Raw genomic sequence first — 19,455 nt, forward strand, 5'->3', positions numbered from 1 at the left:
TGGAACATGCACCAGGTATGTATGGGTGTTACTTTTGTTATGAGCTCTACTGTAGCTTTTAATATAAGAACTTCATCAAATCACTTAATTACGTATTTAGTTTTGTCTTATGAAAAGAAGCTCTTTGTCTAGCTCTTTAATATTCATTTGGCAATATTAATCCCTGAGCCTTTTCAAAGCAATTTTAAGTTCTTGGAAGATGCTAGAAAAATGTATAAATGTATAAATGTATAACAACATCACCAGAAAAATATTTTTCATAAAATGTGTCGTGGATCTGTAGAAATAGTCTGATTGTTTTCTTACTTTTCTCTCTTTACAGATAGATCTCATCAGCTCACAAATGGCAGTTTAAGAGACTTTATACAAAATATTTGTGAAAATGGAAACTTCATCTTTGCTATCATCCTTACATGATGAATGCAGATCAGACAATTATATTGAACCTCATTACAAGGAGTGGTACCGAGTAGCTATTGATGCTCTAATTGAAGGAGGTTTAGAGGCCTACAAAGAATTTCTTTCCAAAGAGAGATGCTCAGAATTCTTAGCAGATGAGGAAATTGATTATATTTTGAACAATGTTCACAAACTTCCTCAAACCACAATTTATTCGTCTAACCATGCCATTGATGATACTTCTTCCTCGGGAACCTACTGGCCCATTGAATCAGATGTGGAAGCTCCAAATCTTGACTTAGGCTGGCCCTACCTGATGCCTGGAATTTCTGGTGGCACGAATATTGATCTACTTTTTCATCCACCAAGAGCACAGCCTTACACTATAAAGGAAACTATTCGGAAGATGATACGAGATGCAAGAAAGGTAAATGTGAAAAATATTATTGAAAAAAAAGGTGGCAATAATAACATAGCTTGTGTTTTACTAGAGTTTGGTTTTTTTTGCTTCTGGCAGGAAAAAACATTTTGACTGATAGCAATTGAAACAGAAAGATTTTCCCAGACTGAGATAAGTCCCTTGGTATCATGTGCAACAATGTGCACGCTTAATTTACAAAGTGTGATTAATGAAGCATAATTACCATTTTACTGGAATGCTGACCAGTTTGTGAGAAATTTGTGGATATTTTTCTTTGACCTCAGCTGAATATGTGATACTATTTTACCCAACCTCAGGATATTTCCTAAGATTTCTCTCTTGTATCACCGTGAACATGCATGGGTTTGTTGTGGTATCCAGTTGTTATAAGAATGTTACACCTTGACGTAGATCCTGTTCATGTGCCTTGAAAGCCTCAGGTTCTGTGATTTTGCGTGCCAGTTGTCCTCACAGAAATTATTTAGACAGCGTTAAAGAGAGCTCAGACAAATGAAAATAAAGTTTAGGCAACAAGGAGATAGATTTTAGTTGGGTACCCTTCCTTCATTTCTGACTAATGACAGAATTTTCAGAAATGTGAGCTCTTCTCTAGATGTACTTTTTTGCACATAAGGAACCTTGAGTTTCGTAAAGCATACCCACTTACACCTGAGTGACAGGGTGCTGTATATACAGCTTTCTGGTGTCAGTTCTGCAGATGTTTGACTCTGGGCCATGTTACCTATGTAAACAGATGTGACAAGGTTTCAGAAGTATTCCTGGCAAGTGCGTCATGCTCTCCTTTCTGCTATGTGAAATAAGTTGGATTCTGTGTGACTATAGCCTTTAAGTTGGTAGGACCAGCTCTATCTTGAGTTCATCCATAAACATATCATTGACTGAAATGTGTATGTAAATGTGTGCAGTAGAAACAGGCTGAAAAGGGTGGGGAAGGAAAGGACAACATCTTTTTACAATGTCTCTCCTCTATTTAGATAAAGCATATCATTTGTTGCCATAATAGAGTTATCAGTAGGCCTTTTATCCTGAAGTTTACAGTCTAGAATGACTACGCTCAAGGAAGAGAATTATTACTTACCTCCCTCCTTGTCCATTTCAGAGTGAGATTCAATGTTTTCTGCTTTTCTGTGTAAACAGGCGTGATCCTGGTTTACCCAAGATACTCTGTGATCCTTTTCAACTGCATCTCCTGAACCACTAATGTATCCACTCTAAGCGAACCCACAAAAACACAGTTACCTCTGTTGCCATGACTAGTTCGGTTTTGCTACAAGGTCTTGAAATGCCAGGAAGAAAGGGTGTGTTGTGTTAGCTGCCATGATCTTTGTGCCTAGCTGGGTGGCTGCCTGCAATCCAGTCCCATTCTGATGGCTGTCTTCTCTGGTGGTGGCGCTGCCTTGTAGAACAACATTTTAAGGAATATGCCTCTTGAATGCAGCTATGGAGAAAAAAAAAGTCTGATTCATACCTCTCTTTGGAAAAAGGTTGAGTGCATAGTATATTGGTTCTCTGATGTGCTTGTGGCACTTCCATTTTATAAAGATATATATGTGTCACTGTCAAAACTGACAGCTGAAAGGTTTGTTTATTTGATCAACACAATCTCTACACAACAACCATAACACTTTTGATACAGTGATATGGGTAGCTTGCATGAGGAATCAGCAATTAAGTCTGAAAGACATAGTGTTGTTCATCTGTCTGCAGATGCATGGAAAAGTTTAAAGGATTTCAAAGTAAGGCATTTTGAACATGCTTATATCAGGCGAACACTTTTGTAAACAGGCTAACCTGCTTCTCCTAAGCCACTTACAAAAATAGTTATATTAAACAGGGTGCTTTGTTATGGAGTAGTTATATGTTGTCTTATGAAATATTCAAAGGACATACGACAAGGTTAAACATGAAAGAAACCTGTAAAGAATAAACAAGTTCTTCAGCAAATCCCATTAAACCAATACAGCTCTAAGCAAAATTGATGGGGATTTTGGCAAACTTCTGTGGGAGAGTAAACAAACTGTTGGAGGTGGGCGTATTCATATCACCTAATTTTAACCGCCGAACTTGGGTGCCTGAGTTCAGCACTGATTTCCCTGGGCTACCTGAACATTTGGTGCTGTGGGAAACCAGTTCCTACAAGAGCAAGGCAGAGAATGTGTCTGCACTGATTCACCCAGTGAAGAAACCTATATATTTATATGTATATACTGCCCCAAAAATTCATGGAGGAGACTAAGCCAGGTGAAACATAGATTCTTCTGAGTATTTGGAGATATGTAAGTGTAAGATGACATTATTAGTGGACTTACTCTTGACCTCTTTCATGCTTGATGCATCACAATGTCACTCCTTAAAATGATCATTACATATGTTAATTTTGACCTCAAGAAGACGTGTTGTAAACAACATTAGGCAACTTCCTTGCTGACAGTGATTTTTCCTGACTAAAAAGGAAAATAATTTGTAAGGCTACACTAAACATAGTGACTATGAAAAAGCGTTGTAAGAAAATTCTGTCACTTGCATGTTTCTTAAAAGCATAATCTGCATTAAAAATATGCATATCACCTTCATGCTAGAAGTACAGGCAATATAATAACTGAGTTTTTCTTACAGAAATGGATCGGTATTATTAAATCCTAGAAAAATGACCCAATCATTTGAAGGAGATGAATCCATGCTTGTGATATGTGCTTCTGATATTATATTAGATCAGGGGAAATATATTGTACATAAGATAACATTACACTGCACTAGGGGATAGGTGTGATGTCAGTAGGGTGCCTTAGGTCAAACCTGACATGTCAATGAAGTGGGTGTATTGGTGTAACTAGACCTCATCTCCAAATGATACAGCTTGTCAAACACCCTTCTCGTCAACATAACCTGTGTTCATACAAGGAGGCTGCTTGGCTGTGTCAACTGGGAGACACTAGTCTTTTCCAGATGTTTATATAACCACGTGGGGAAAAAGCACTCAAGATCTGTCTGACCTTAATGATGGATGGACTTCGGCAAACAAGCCAGTAGCCTTATTTCTCATGTCTTTTGGAGTCTTCTACCTTTAATCATTGTCAGATTTCCGGCTTCCCAGGAGCTTGAGGTGCTCCTATGGCCTGACTCATTCCAGTTGGACTGTCTGAACTGCAGCTGATAATGTTTAGCAATTTTTCCTGAGAAGATTATTCACCTGGGAAATGATATCAAGTTGATTACTCATCTCTGTCAGGTGAAACTTCCTTCTCTTACTATACAGTAACACAGAGATTCAATAATAAGTGTCTTCTCTCAGTATGACTTTTCATAAGAGTTGTGTCAAAACAGTCGGTTATGAGACCTATTCATGTGTGCAAGGAGTAGCTCATACTGTCTTCTCAGGTATGATTGACAGGGTGAAGCAGCAAGGAAAGGGCAGAACAAGAAAGGGTCCTTCTGGCAGTCTGTTTTTCTCTTACTTCATTTACTGGAGTTCTCTCTCCACCACTGAAACATTCCTGCACAGTTTTAGAGAGAATGCGTATCTCTGAGTCTTTTAGATTGACATCCAAATAAGGATCAACTGTTCCTGGAGAGAATTCAAACCTGTTTTTTCAAAGAACTACGTTGTTTAGACAATACAAGCATTGCTTATTTGCAGCACAAGCCAGAAAACACTGAAACGCTTTGGGATTTCTGCTGGAAAGTATGAAGCTGCATGCTATTTGATAAATATGCACAACTTTTCACTAGTTTTATTTTATTCAAATAGATGAGCAGTTGTAAGCCTGGGTTCATGCAATCAGTGGTAGTTGTTAAGACTTTTTTTTTTTAAAGTTAATTGTTTAGAAGCTTAAATAAAAATTTATGTCTACTGTGTTACCATTTTGGAAAACGAATTGCTCATGATTAGGCTTCTTAATGTCAGAACACTTTGCAAAACTTGGATCCTTGGGAAAGAATTAAGTTACTCTGTAGAAGAGTATGAGTTGTTAAGTCTTGCTGGGCCCACTGTAGGTAGGCCCTTAGTAAAGGACTTTGAATTCTTGTGAGATAGAGTTATGCATGCAATCCAATGCCTGTGTTGTCTTCTAGAGGAACGGACCTAGTTAAATAAACAAAAACAGTTGACTCGTTTTACAGTTTAGAGTTGATTTCTTTTTCACTTTCTTTTGTTTCAGATGAGAGTAAAATGTTGTGCATTACAGAAAAAAATGATTATTCACTATTAATCTCATTTGGTTGTGTGTATAATACAATAATAGTAATATAGTACTGAATTTAGTTTAGTATGAAAGAAAATCAATCCCTTACATGCCTGTATGCCTATACAGAAAGAAACATGTACAATATGGGTGTGCTGAGCAATCTTTTGATACTCTTTCAATGATACTCTGTAATTTGAGCAGACTGAAACAACAATACTGAATCGTGCTGGTGGCAGTGCTCGTCTTAGCTCGTTAATTGCAGCAGTCCAAACAGATGAGAAGGAGGGGCTACATTTTTTTTATTTTTGTTCATAAAAGCTACAGCAATCTGCTGAATTCAGGGAGAGGGAAGGAGGACTTGTGTTCAGGACCCCTTACTGGCCAGTTGTCCTGGTATATTTAAAGATGTAATTAATTTATAGGTATTGCCATTTTTATGTCACAACTGTGCTAATGTGTTATCAAGGTATCACATCTTCTTGATGAATTTAAAAATGGAATAGAGAAAATTAAAGGCCAGATCTTGCAGGAAGCTGTATTTCATTATTAATTTTTGTGTCATTCACATATGTATAAGAAGTAAGCATACATAGATGCTTTGTAGCAATATTTTTTCATTAAAATCTTTCCTGGCATTGATATAAATCTTTGTCAGTCAAAACAAAAGTGCTATTAAAAAGTCATTTAGGCTTTTTGCACATTCAGTAGATTAAAATGTCCTTTATCATATTCAGCAGTAACTTTGTACTGCAATATGCTGAAGCAATTACAGGTCAAAATATGCCATAAATACAAATCTACTGATTAAAAAAAAATAAAATTGCCCAGGCAGAATGTTTTTTTTTCTTTCAGTGCCCAGTGCAGTGTATTTGTGTTTTGTCCCTCTCCTTTTCTTGCTTGTCAAAACCCCCTCAATGTGGAAGTGCTATTTTTGTGCTGAATTCCTGTCCTCAAGAGAGTTTTTCTAGGTTTTTTCAGCTAGGGCACTGGCTGAAGAACTGTAGGCTTGATTACTTCACATTCATATTATTGCAGGCCTTTTTTTTTTTTTTTTTTTGGATAACTCACAGTTTTAGCATATATTTTCATTCCTAAAAATTGTCCAGCATAGTTGCTCATGCTCTGGGGGAAGTGGGGGGGACACTGTACCTCGTTTTCAACTTTAAATTAATTATATATTTGTTATGTATCAGAACTTGGAAGCTAAAATATTATACTATCTGTACTGCAGTGGTATTTGCATAATACAGTATGATAGAAACTACGTGGAAAGTGGAGAACTGCTGACAAAGAAGAAAATGAAAAAAGCAAAATTACTCCAAGGAGTGTTGCCAGTTCAGAATTTCCCCATTTGGAAGGAGTGGGATTGAATGCTGTTGTGTTATGTGCATTAAGTTTCCTTATATATCAGATCTGAGTACTAGTCTCTACTTCACTTGGGTTATTTCAGTACAATTTACTTACACTGTATATAACAAGCACTGCAAGTATTCCAGCACAGGTGGCAAAGGAGTCAAAGTACACTTTTTTAGTATTTACCTCTAAAATAAGGGCAGACCTTGCCATTGATAACCAATGCAATTACGCCCTTCCTTTAAGCCTGTTGATAAAGTATGTCTGTAACTATGGTCTAATAAAGAAGTGTTATTCTGTACAATAAACGTTAAAAGTTCACATTTTCAAAAATGCTGACAGCATGCCTGAGACCTCAGAGGGCTTTTACTCTTTAAAATCTTGTGGTAATTTACTTTGGGAAGTAAGAAGCAATGGCCACAACATAACGGGGTGTAACTGGCACTGAGTCTGCCACTTTTATGGTGGGATCTGCAGACATCCATAAAATGACTCACCTCAATAGAGCTGTTCAAGACAAATAATTGCAAGCTCTGTGTGTAGCTTGGTCAATGAAGTTAGTAATTTTAAAGTATACAGTCCACTGATTAGTAAGCCTGTTGAATTTACAATAGTGATAGTTGTGTTATAAATACAGACATGGAAGCAATCAAGCTAACCCATCTCTCCTTTCCTTGCCTTTGTTTGACATACTTGCCTGTAGTCTGGGTGCTTGTTTTCTGAAGATGCAAACATAATTCAGAATTTATATGCTCTTTTTCACCCTTAGCCATCAAAGATGACAAACGCATGCAGTTTTATAGAAGAGACTACTGAGCCACAAAAACATTAATATATATAACAGTTCAAAAAGAGATACAATTGTAAACCAAAAGTTGGAAATTACAATATCTGAGCAAACCGTACTCAGAGCAAGCAGGGGCCAGATAATAAGTTTTTATTTTTTTGTCTCTGTGGTTTTAGTTGATTTAAAAAGAATCATAGTTGTGCATTTATAGTTATGAAAACTAATTCCCGAGGAACATCAGTACTTCTCCAGAAAAAGTCTGCATTAGTATATAGCTGTAGCTTTGTAGCGCTTACTTTGCAAAAATATTTGTAACAGCTTAAAGTCTTTTCTTATCTTCAGATAAAGAGGGTGTATCTTCAAGACACACACAGGCTGTTTTCATACCTTAGCTAAGAACTGATTATCTTAACCAGTTCTCTCTCTTGGTCTGGCATTCTTGCCATTACTGCGCAGAAGATGTGAACCAGAACAGATTCCTCACAAACAGGGTCTGTTATGACCTCTGCTCTCCCCAGCAATGCATGTGGGCACAAAGCTGCCTTCAGAAAACTTAACTGCTGCGTCCAGGGGTTTTTGCTAACAGCAGCACCCAATCTCCTCAAGCCTTTTCACTTCTGCCAGGAATCTTGCTGCTAGAGATGAAGCTGGGCGATAGGATAATATGAGAAGTTATGCACCATATCTCTTAGAGATGAAAAGAAAACTTTGATATCTACTTTATCCTCTAGTAATCAGGCTTGAACAGTAGCACAGGATCGTGCATTCAGGTAGCCAAATGGGTGTGCCTTCAGTTCAAACAGCAAGTACAACATCTTCATGCTGTTTCCTTGAGCTGTAGGCACTCTTTGCCAAACAGACTGCACTTCAGCTCAATAAATGCCCTTTATGGCTTAAGCACTAGTAAATCATTAGATATCACCTTCTAATTCAGGTGAATCTGAGTGGTATCAGCCCACAGAAGTATTGTAGTTAGTGTTTTCCTGCTAGGCTTTTGATGCTCAGTAAGCCAGAAATAAGAATGAGGAATAGATGAAATAACCAGCGTAGAAGAAGAGCATCTGTTGCTTCTCTGTTGGCCCTTTCTCAAGAAATGCCCAGCAAGGGACAGCCCTTTTTCACCTGTTCAGAATTTACTGGTAGTGAGGGGTACCTCCTGATCAGACACATCAGAGGCACAAAACAGAAGTGTCAGTGTCAGCCAGCAAATCTAATTTCCCTCAAATGCCAGGGGCATGGCCTGTCAGAGCAAACAGGTCTCCATCCAGCATGACAGAGCACAATAATATCTGAAGCTATCTGCTGTTCTGATAATCTCTTGGCACTGCTTAGTGGTGGATTAGCACAGGCATGCAATCATTGCCTGAAATGTGAACAGTGTAGGTTTTTTTTTTAAATAATAGGCAGGTATATGTGGCTGCACAGCATCTGTTTGACAAGAGATCTGTAACCTGTCCTTGCTGAGGATGGGTCTAAAATTATCAGCCATCAGTGGATCCAACTCTTACAATATCATGTACTGTTAAAAGTCTACAGGAAGCTGCTTTGAAGTGTAGCAAAAACTAGGCTCAAAGGAGATACTTTTGAAATGGGAAAACTAAGTGCAGAGATGATACTGGGAATTATGGCTGATTCTTCTATTTGTTTATTTATTTGCTATCACCTTATTTCATGTTTTAGCACTATATTATCACAAGTAATATCTTAGTATTTTATGATAGATTTTATGATGCAGTATGTGATTGGAGTAATATCATCAGTTATTTTGTTCATGAATTCTAGGCTTGTTGAATGACAGTAAGCCACTTGTGCAAGAAATTCAGTGAGACAGGTGATTAGATTTCTTTTGCATAAATAAAATTTACTGATGGAAGTGCAGTCCAGATCCAGGATTGCAACCTCCTGTTAGAGAATTCCTGTCTCAAGTACAGGACTAGTACTTTGACTTGAAATTTGTAGGAGTTAAACAGTGTCTTTGCAGTGAGCTCTTGAGAGTACAGAAAGCCCTTCTGTGTAAATGTTAGAGCCTTACAAAGACAGAGCTCCAGGTGCTTTATGGAAAAATAGGAAGGAAGGAAAAATCATTCTGTTCTTGGGAGTTGGGAAAGAGGCATGTCAGAAGAGCAGGGTTCTCTGCTAGCTCTTTCAGTTGTTGGAAGGCTTCGTATTGGAAAGCAGGGCAACAATTATACATTGTTTAGACTTCCTGAGGGACTATATACTCCAAAGCCTGTAGCGTGGGAGCTTTGGATCGCTTAAGTCTTACAGCATCGTGTGGAAGGGGACAACTTAACAGAAATGCAGATGGCCCACTGCTTGATTCAGCCGGGCTCTTCTCTGTGCCATTGTGCACTGATCAGAAGTAACTCCATGAGAAATGGTATCAAATGGTTGGAAGTAAGGCACAAAATGTGTGCATAATGTCAGTGATGTGCAGGCATTTTTGCTCTCACCCTTTGAAGTGATCATACTTCCAGTACAAAAGGAGATCTATACATTTTGATTGAGTTCTTCTTTCCTTCCTCCACTTCTTCATTGCCCACTCCAACTCTTACTCCTTGGAAGAGTCCCTTTCTTCTCTGTCTTTTCACCTCTCAAGGTACATCTCAGCCAGAAGTGACCATTTACTACCTGCTTTAGGTACTTTTGGAATCTTTCCAGAATGTAGTTCCTGGCGTGACATGGGATTGTGAACTCCCTCTTAGGTCAACAGTGAAATGTGGGTGCCTTGGAGGATGCCATTCCGCACACTTCAAGCAAATGCTTGCAGTGAATTTGAGTCTTTTGCCCATCCTCTATCTCTCCCAGTAAGAATAACATCATGATTTTAGAAATTCAGCAATACTTTTGAACTGATAGTCAAATAACCCAATTTTATTGACAGTATTCTGATATTTATTATCAGTTGTAGATCTAACAGACTAATTATTAGGGATGCATTTTCTGAATAGAATCATAGAATTGTCAGGGTTGGAAGGGACCTCAAGGATCATCTAGTTCCAAGCCTCCTAGGCAAGGACACCTCACACTCAGGTTGCTCAGAGCCCCATCCAGCTGGGCCTTAAGAACTTCCAGGGATGGGGCTTCTACCACCTCTCTAGGCAACCTGTTCCAGTGTCTCACCATCCTTGTGGTGAAGAAGAAACTATTGTATTTGCCCTCTGTTGTATTTTGCAATAAATTGAAGTTTTTTTCAGCAACAAGGATGAAGTTTAGAGATAGAATATTTGTGTATCAGAAATTACAATATGCTACTTAATTGCCACAATTACTTCTATACACAATTGATTTTAATCTCACTTTGTCAAACAATACATTTAATAAAATGAAAAAAAAAATTAGGTGTTAGTAAAGGACAGAGAGTGAAAAATATAATACTTGCTCAGAGAAGACACTTTATTTCTTCTTCAAACAAAATTAGATCCCTAATCCTGAGAGGATTTAAATACTTCAATTTGTGTACACAAGAGGTTCCATTAACTTAACATGCATAGGAATTTGCAGGATTGATGCCTAGGGATATGACCACATATCAGTAAGAATCTGATTTAAAATGTTTAATTAATCTTTCTCTTAAATCATGCCACAGTGCACCTGTAGTACAAAATAAGCATATATTTTCAGTTGATTGCATCCACTGTGAGCAGCTGAAATAAGAATAACTTATGTCCAAAGAGAGCGCTGTAATTATTTTATTCTAATTAAAAACTGTATTGAAGATGAATATATAAAATTCAAGCAAGATCTTGAAACCAGTAGGTTTTTTCCCTTTCTCAGATGCTATTCCATGCTTTACTGACCCCAGCATGGACATGCAGCTCCTTCAGAAGTCTAACACAAGGCAATGGATGCACATATGAATGTTACAGAATATAGGCTGGTCCTTTAAAAGGAAATTCAAGAGCAAGACTAAGCTATCATGTGAATGAATAAAGAGCAAGAATAGGTTTTGCCAATATAGAATGTAAGAAAAACTTTTATCTCTGACTTCTTATAAATGGCCTCAATGAAAGATCAAGTCATATGCTAGCAAACCTTAAGAGTTTGCAGTGGAGACAGAGACTACATTAGTTTTTGCCATATTACACATGCTTACTGAGCTCATATACAGTACAAGACAGACTCCATAAAGAAATTTTTCAGTTCATACTCTAAGGTGTTTGAAATGATTGCAAAACATATATTAAAAGTGCACATACACTTTTTCATACATGCTGGCATGCAAGCAAGCAAATTGAAAGGAAAAGCAGTAATAAGTGAACATCTGGAATTTAGTTATTAGTGCAGAATTGCTCAAAATAGTTTATGGATTTTGTCTTTTAAATGCTACATATTCTTAATTTTTTTAAAAATAACAACAGTTGAGAAATAGTTTCATGAACAGTTATGACACTGTGCTGTTACAACATTGTATGTACACAGTGAGATATACTAATTTTTAATTTTGTTAGTGGCATTTCAAAATCCCTAGGGATCAGAATTTCATACTCTACCAAATTCTATGAAAAGACTTTGCATACACTATCTGAGGAGGTGGCTCACAGCATTTAGTTACACAAAGTATTCCTTCTTGAGGTATAAAGCAAAAGATAAAAGCATTTCAGTTTAATATGTTACTCCCTCATTCATAACTCAGCTGTGTGTTTTTAACGTAGAACATGGTAAATATCTAATTTATTAAATACATAATAGAATTTAAGTGCAGGCATTGAAATTACCGAGATGAGTAATGTATCTGAAATCAGCATTAAAAAGATGATCTTTGACAGACTTTTTCCAGGTAGAATATATTTAGTCTAAAAGGAACACAAAAAAATGGACACTGACTGAAATGCTCTGACAGAGCATTAACAGTTGTGGAAATACTGTACTGAATGCAAAACAAAAAACTCTGTCATTTTAATTCCGAATATATTCTCTGTCTAGTTTTAAAGAAGTAATAATAACCTTATTGGCTGCATTTCAATTCACTTTGGTGTTTACATGGAGTTTCTAGTTTTAAAAACGGAGCTTACTAAGAGCTGCTTGTTTTCATGCAGTTTATGTGGGGATCCATACTATAATGCATGCCAAAACAAAGTTAATATAGGTTTAAGCGTAATTTTTCCTTGCTTAGTAGATCAAAATTTGGGTAAACTCTTTGGTCAGTCTTTGCTGAATCGGTTTCACAAAGTTTAGGTAAAAAATCTCTGATGTGGCACAGAACTACAAAAATTTTCATACTGATTCCTGTTGGAGGCATTGCTGTCCTTACAGTGGAGGTGTAACTGGTAATTGCACCAAATAGTTTCCTATTTGGAAAGTGTGAAGAAATCACTTTGACCAGGCTTTAGGATATTTCTCTTAATGAAGATAATTTTGAAAATGTGAGAAGCACTGTGAAATACAAATTAAAAATAATCCAGTACCTTTTTCATTTTTTATCTGAATTAGTGTCTTCCATTGACTCTAAATCCCATAGCACTATTACAGTAAAAATACATTTACTTAGATTTTTGCACCATGTTTTTCAACAGCTATGAATAAAGCCCATAGCTGTTACAGTGAGTAACAAATGTTGATTTGCTATGATTTTGTTTCTGAGTTCCTTATTGGTGGCTCTGGATGGGATTTTAGCCTGAAACAGTAAAATGTAAAGCATCCTACTTGACCAACCTTATAACTATAAACTCTATAAATTGAATAGGGGAAACCTTTTTACCTACAAAAAAAGGAAAAAAGTGACATTAAATAATTTCCAGATGAGTTTATAAACAAGTTACAAAATATTTATATAAATAAATATGCACACACTCTGAAATTTCATTGACAAGCTTTCTGTCAGCCACTCCTTCAGCAAATATTTCACCACAGAGGTGGAAATGCAGAACTCATATGAATATAATGTATGCAAAAAAAATATTTCATGGTCATTATTAACATATTTAACTGAGTTAACAGTTTGTGAAAATTGAGGATGGCATTTCACTTAGGATATTTTAATTAATTTGAAAGTCATGGTTGGCTCTTGAAGGTCAATAGGTTGTCTCTGAATTATTTTAATTTTAATTAACTGTACCCTCTTTTCCCTTCTTTACCCCAATTTGCCCAAAACCACGAAACAAAATATCAAATTAAATGTTTGATTTGGTTTTAAGTTGCCAAATATTCCTCAGTCTTTCAGAGAATCATTCATCTGCACTTTTTTGTTTGGTTGGTTGTTTTTAGGCATGCTTTTAAGTGCTTTGTGCCTGGAATTTTGAAGGGATTGAGTCTTCTGCACTGCATCCAGTGAGACTTCCTACACTCAAGGTTCATTCCCCTCAAAATGCCAGTGGCAAGCCTTTAGTTTAAAGCTAGTTCATAAAGACATGATCTCCCTGACTAAAGACTAGTGGTGATTCTGATATTGTAATGAATAGTTTGGGGTTTTTTTTGTTTTTCTTTTTTTTTTATAAATCAGTCTTCTATGCTTATCCCCTTCAAGGATCCTCTCATTGCTTTCTTTTTCATATATATGCTCTTCTGTTTGATTTTATTGGAAAAGCTGAGTAAACATGAGCCTGTAATCAATATTTGTATCCTTTAAAACCCCATATTTTGTTACCAGTTTTTCAACACTCTTCATGTTTGCATCCATTTCCAGATTACAAAATCAGTAGAATTTGATAAAACTCAGAGATTCACCGATTCTGATGCCAGAAGGGATAATGATACGATATGATATGATATGATAATGAAATCTGACATCCTGCATAGCGCAAGCCTGACAGTGTTGCATCTTCAAAGAGCTGATACTAAGAATAAATCTGACCTTAAAACACTTGGGTGCTAGTCTTTCCATCAGCACTTCTGGGTAATTAGTTCATAGTTGCTCAGGAGATCAGATTTTTCTGTACAATCATTTTCTCTAAGTGACGAAAGTTGCTTGAAGAAACCCATTTTGCAAGCCTGGACCAAACCTACCTGATCTTTCTGCTTCTGTGTCTCATCACTCAACATGACAGTCAGCCGAAAGAGAAGATGCAGCGAATTTTAAATGCAGGACAAGGTTGCTGCATAGCTGCAGGGATTGATTTCAGAAGGACTTCAGGATGCTCAGCTTCTCTTCAAATAGAGGCCATTAGCCTCTGAGGATCTGTTCTCATGGCACAGTGCAGGGCAGCAAGGAGATTCGCAAGGAACAGGGTATTTCTCCTGCTCAGAGTATCACCTTAGTGTGACTCGATCATTTCCAGTCTAGTCAAAACTAAGCAGTGATGGTCTGACTCAGGTGTCCCTGCACAGGACAGCAGTGTGACATGCAGGCACACACCCTATATATTTTCAGTTTCCCAGATAAACCCAGATGCAATAATGCTATTCCCACATGTATGAAATGGTTTGTGCTTTGCATATGAAAAGCTTTTTGTATGCATTTTAAGTGTTATTGCAAGTAATTTAAGAGGAATTCAAAAAGCTGCTTATTTTTTCTGATAATTTTTCTGAACCTTTTATGAAAGAGAAGTAGCAGGCTTCATTAAGTTTGTTTTTTTAGTTATGCACTGGATGATTGGGATGACCATAAATAACATTAGGCTATTAAAATATATTTCTAGGCTAATATTTTCTAGTAGAATGCTTTTTTGGAGTGATACACATGCTTTTCTAGTTCCACAAATCTTTATTGATGCAAATACTTTTTACACTCTTAAAAAATCATTATTCTTTGTATCCTTTCATTTTTCTGAATATTGTGATTAAAAGCATTGGCTTAGAATGTGGAAAGCTGGTATACAATTTTTTCTTGGCACACAGACTTCCCATCTATAAATATAAATAGTACCTTAGTATGATGTAGGTAGTTTGAGGTACTCGTGTACTAGGGGTAGTTTCAAGAACCCAAGATGGAATTCATAATCTTCTAATGCTTGAAAACTTTATGCATTTGTTCTTGTTCATGAGATTGTTTGCTTCAGAGTATTTTGAGATATTTCAGTCCTATCCAAATACCAAGCAGAGAGTCATTTGCTTCTCCATTATTTGCCTGTATTCTGCTCATACTTTTCCCTTACAGTATTCCTCTTTGCAGCTGTGTGAAACAAGACAATACCTTATTTGTTGTCATTTGTAGTAGTGCTTCTAATTTAGGTTGCGTTTCAGCAGATTCTGAGTCACCCACATAAATGTCATGGATCTTAGTTGTTGCATACCTGATTCTTGTTTCATTGCAAACATTGTTGCCATGTCAATTAAGATGATGTATATCATCCTTTTTTTATGACTGATAAGTGACTGGAGTATCTTTTAGTTATCAGCTACTGGTCACATTTGACCAAAAATGATAAACTACCTGAAAAATTCCTTCCTGACAGATGCACCTCATCTCTCTAGTGAGTGTAGACTGCACCAATAGCTGGGAGCAGGTTCAGAATTACAAGGAAGGACTCTGAAGAACAAAAGATACACACATTTTTAAATGAGCACGAAAAAAAGGATAAAAGGTGTTCTGTTACTACACCTGGAAAGAGTGCTATTTTCTTCTACCATATTGCAAATAAAATGCTGGTTTGAAAGAGGCAAGTAGTAGAATATTTGTTTTCAATGTTCATGCACGTGTGCAATCCTTTATGTGCAGGTGTACACACTCTGCTACAGAAAGCATGGTTTCTAGGCATGCACAAGCACACAGGATTGCGCAGCAGTTTGGTATGGAGAGCCTTATTAGCATGAATGTGGAGTGGGCAGGTTACTCAAGGGAAGATCTTTTCTGAGATCAGAGAGGTACTTCACAAAAACAAATGTTTATTTGAAAGGCACTAGTTTGCATCAAAAAGCAGTTATTTTCCAAAGTGTGGCTGGAATAAAATGTTTGCCTCTTCCACAGATGTACTGCAAGATCCCATCTCCATCCTTACTTGAAGCAACTCAAGTCATCTCATATATTAAGCTATTAGGATGCTTGGCACATTTTTCAATAGCAAATTTTCCAACAGAATGTGGCTTAATGTAAGTCCATGAATGTTTTGGCCAGTGGTATTTGCTTCTGCTTTTTCTTCCTTACAGTTAGACAGGTTCTGTTTTCAATGACAAGAGCAAACAAAAAACAAACAAACAAAATTGCATTTTTCTCTCTACCTCTCATGTTTGCTATCATGTATATCCCTGAGATATAAATCTGTTTAGGATGGGAATGCTATATGGTTGCAAGGGCCTCCCTGGTACAAACAGGCAGCAACTGTCTCAAAGAAAGCTGGTGAAGCAGTGCAGTGGGTGCCCCTTAGAATGATTTTCTTCTTTTTCCATTGTTGAATTCAGGTGTCTGCTGTGATGTTTTGGAAGAAACTCCCTTGTCATAGCAGGAGCTTTGAATTTCTTGCAGGTGCTCAGCAAGCTTCCCAATTAGGTCCTTGATTATCGTTATCCAAATCTGAGGGAGGTGTGTGTGAACTGGTATGCAGTGTACATCAGGAGGAATATTTTGTAGAAAAGGGAATGATCTCACATATATGAAGTTGTAAGTATTGTGATAATGATTCTCTCCTACCCATTAATGAAACCCTACTAATAATGCCATGTTGGTCACTAAGGTCCATTGAGTATAAAGGGTTCATTTACTTGCATGTTGATAACTCGTTTATTTGAATAACCATTCATTTTATCCATCCATGAATGAGTGCTTTAAAGTAGCCTTGTGAGAGTGAGAAAAATGAGGGGAGCAGACTGTGTGTAGGATGACAAAGCCCATCTGTGGCTGAGACAATGGGGTCTGGACTGCAGAACTGTCCTGCAACCTGGCTGTGTGGCTGCCTCTCCTCAAATATATCCTGGAAGTGACCAGAGACTCTGATTTAAGAAAATATTATGAATACACTAAACAAACTTAAACAGTAAAAGTAAACTTTCATGTTTAATGAAAAACTAGTAAATATCAAAGATGGAGCACTATGATTGTCCGATCTGACTTTATCACGAAGACCATTTAATCTTTCCTGTGACTTTGCATAAGTACATTATCAAATTGCAAATGATGAATTAATATTTCTCCTGTGGCCTAGCTGAGGAGCTGCATGCATATCAGTGAAATGTGACACTAACTGCATGTTCAAAAAAATAGCAGCAGCAAAATAATTCTTAAGCTGTATGGTTTGTTGTCTGACAAAGATGGTTATTCAACCTTCAGCTCACAGAGATAAAAGATCAGTTTAGCAAAATCCTGTCAGAAAATAAATAAATAAATAAAGGTTTCTTTTAATTTTTGGAACTTGTTTATCTTCGTTTTCTTTCTTATCTGTTGCTTTGCACTGACTCCCTTAAATGCCTCCACATCTGTGGAAGATTTACCTTTGAAGAAGAATGTCAGGATTCTCTCTAAAATATTTTAAGAGTTTTTTAAAATGGAAATGTCCTTTTTTAATACAATATTTAAAGCATTGTACTACTACTGAAGTTATAACTCAACTAGTAATGATTTTACTTGTAATTTGCCTCTTGTTTTATTTTTTTAAGTGCTGCACTTGACCCAGGAATTAAATTTTGTTTAATACCTTACTTAGTTCCAATTCACTGTGCACTCCGCTGGGGTCTATGAGATTTGTAGAATTACTTATCTGCTTCATTTCAGTTTGCTTCACTGGAGGTTTAAACAGGGCTTTTTTAATTGCCTCCCTGCTATTTCAAACATTTTGCTCCATATGGTAATGTGCATAAAATTTTGAATTTGTTTTCTTCATGAAAAGCTGCACATAATTACTTACTACCTAGATTAATCTTTTCTTATCTTTAGAACATTCTGCTGATGCTTTCAAACTCGTCTGCAATTATTTTTTTTCTCTTTCATCTAATCTGTAATAATCTAGCATGCCAAGGTAATGGATTTCACCTGAGGATCTCAACATGATTTGAAGCAATGATTAATTAATTACCTTCACAACCTGTCTTTAAAATAGGAGAAATTGAAATGCAGCTGGCCAGCAACGCAGTCATTAGCAATGTGTTGCACCATTAACTGTAGCTGCTCTATAAGCAGCTATTGTAATCCTCTTTTCTTTCCTTCTCCCAGGATGGATCCAGCTCAAGTGGCACTATGATGAAAAAAAAATAGTTAAAATCTTATGGTTAGATTGTTTGCTTGGCCTTTGTGATGTAATTACGTGCCATATGGACATAAACAGGCACATATTGTGCCTCTAATGTGTATTGCAGAGTAGTGATCTGACATCACTGCTGTTGTGGAGTTTTAGCAACTGTTACTACATGTTTTTGTCCAGACACGGTATTTGAACTCAAAAATATATTTTACTACATCATGTAGCTGAACTGGAAAAGCAGAGAATTTGTCAGAGTTAAACTCTGAGAAAGCTTCACACTATTCCTCCACTTGTATTTATACAGGAGGATTGTTCTTTCCTTGGTACTGACCTATCACTGACCTGTGATGAGTAATTTTAAGCAGCCTGAATTCTGTATTTTTCTGGTTTACCCTAACCATATTCCTGCTTGAACATAGCTCCTTAAACATAATTAGGTGCATCTGCAGAGTTTAAAATTAGTGGTAGTGAAGTAAATAGCTTCTGTAGCAAGAATCAAAAGCTTTATTGTGAAATATAATAATGATATAGTCATAAAATATGCAATAAAAAGTGACAGATTTTAAAGTTTGCTTAAAAGGCATAGGAATCTGTTTTAAGCCCACATTCAGTATCCAAAATCAGTTCTTTAAAGAGAGAGAGAGAGGCAGGAAGGGAGAAATAAAGAATTAAGGGAATGAAGGGGGAGAGGGAATGGAGGGAAGAGAGTGGTAAGGAAGAACAAGGCAATAAGAGAAGAGAGGGAGGAGTGTAACAGAAGTAGGCCATAATAATCTGTAAATTATAGTGGTACAGTGGTTTTGCTTGCACTTTCGTGACATCAATGAAGATCTTTGAGTCCTACAAGTTGCTGGAAGTACTCACACTCAATAAAAGTGTTTTTACAGGACAACTGTTTTATACACCTGGCCGTTAACCAGTCCATAAGCGTGTACACCCCATGTGTCCGTTACTGACTCGTAATCATCTGTATGAAGATGAATACAAAATTCTTGAATAAAGATGAAATAAGCAATGGTTTTTGTCCCACTTACCCTTCCCTAAATATGTGATTAGCCTTTTTTTCTGCATTCATTGACTCTTGTGTTGTTTTTTCTTTTAGAAGTCAGGCTGAGCAACCAGCTTGGTTATGAAACTGATTTTTTAATATTGAGAATAAGTGTTATTTCTCTGATATTCAAAAGTTTAATTACAAATGGCCAACAGCAGAGAAGGGAATTCCTTCACTGTCTTAGGTCTTAG

The 19,455-nt window shown here is 36.7% G+C and overlaps 1 protein-coding gene across 1 annotated transcript in view; it reads left to right on the plus strand.

Moving 5' to 3' along the window:
- The first annotated feature begins 382 nt into the window (after nt 1-382).
- Nucleotides 383-19,455, plus strand: part of FAM83B (family with sequence similarity 83 member B) — a 40,148-nt gene continuing 21,075 nt past the window's right edge. The window contains exon 1 of the mRNA XM_054383801.1: nt 383-826. Within this exon, the coding sequence (XP_054239776.1) occupies nt 383-826 (444 nt within the window). The remainder of the gene's footprint in view (nt 827-19,455) is intronic.

This window comes from Indicator indicator, chromosome 9, assembly GCF_027791375.1.
Source record: "Indicator indicator isolate 239-I01 chromosome 9, UM_Iind_1.1, whole genome shotgun sequence".
Taxonomy (NCBI): domain Eukaryota; kingdom Metazoa; phylum Chordata; class Aves; order Piciformes; family Indicatoridae; genus Indicator; species Indicator indicator.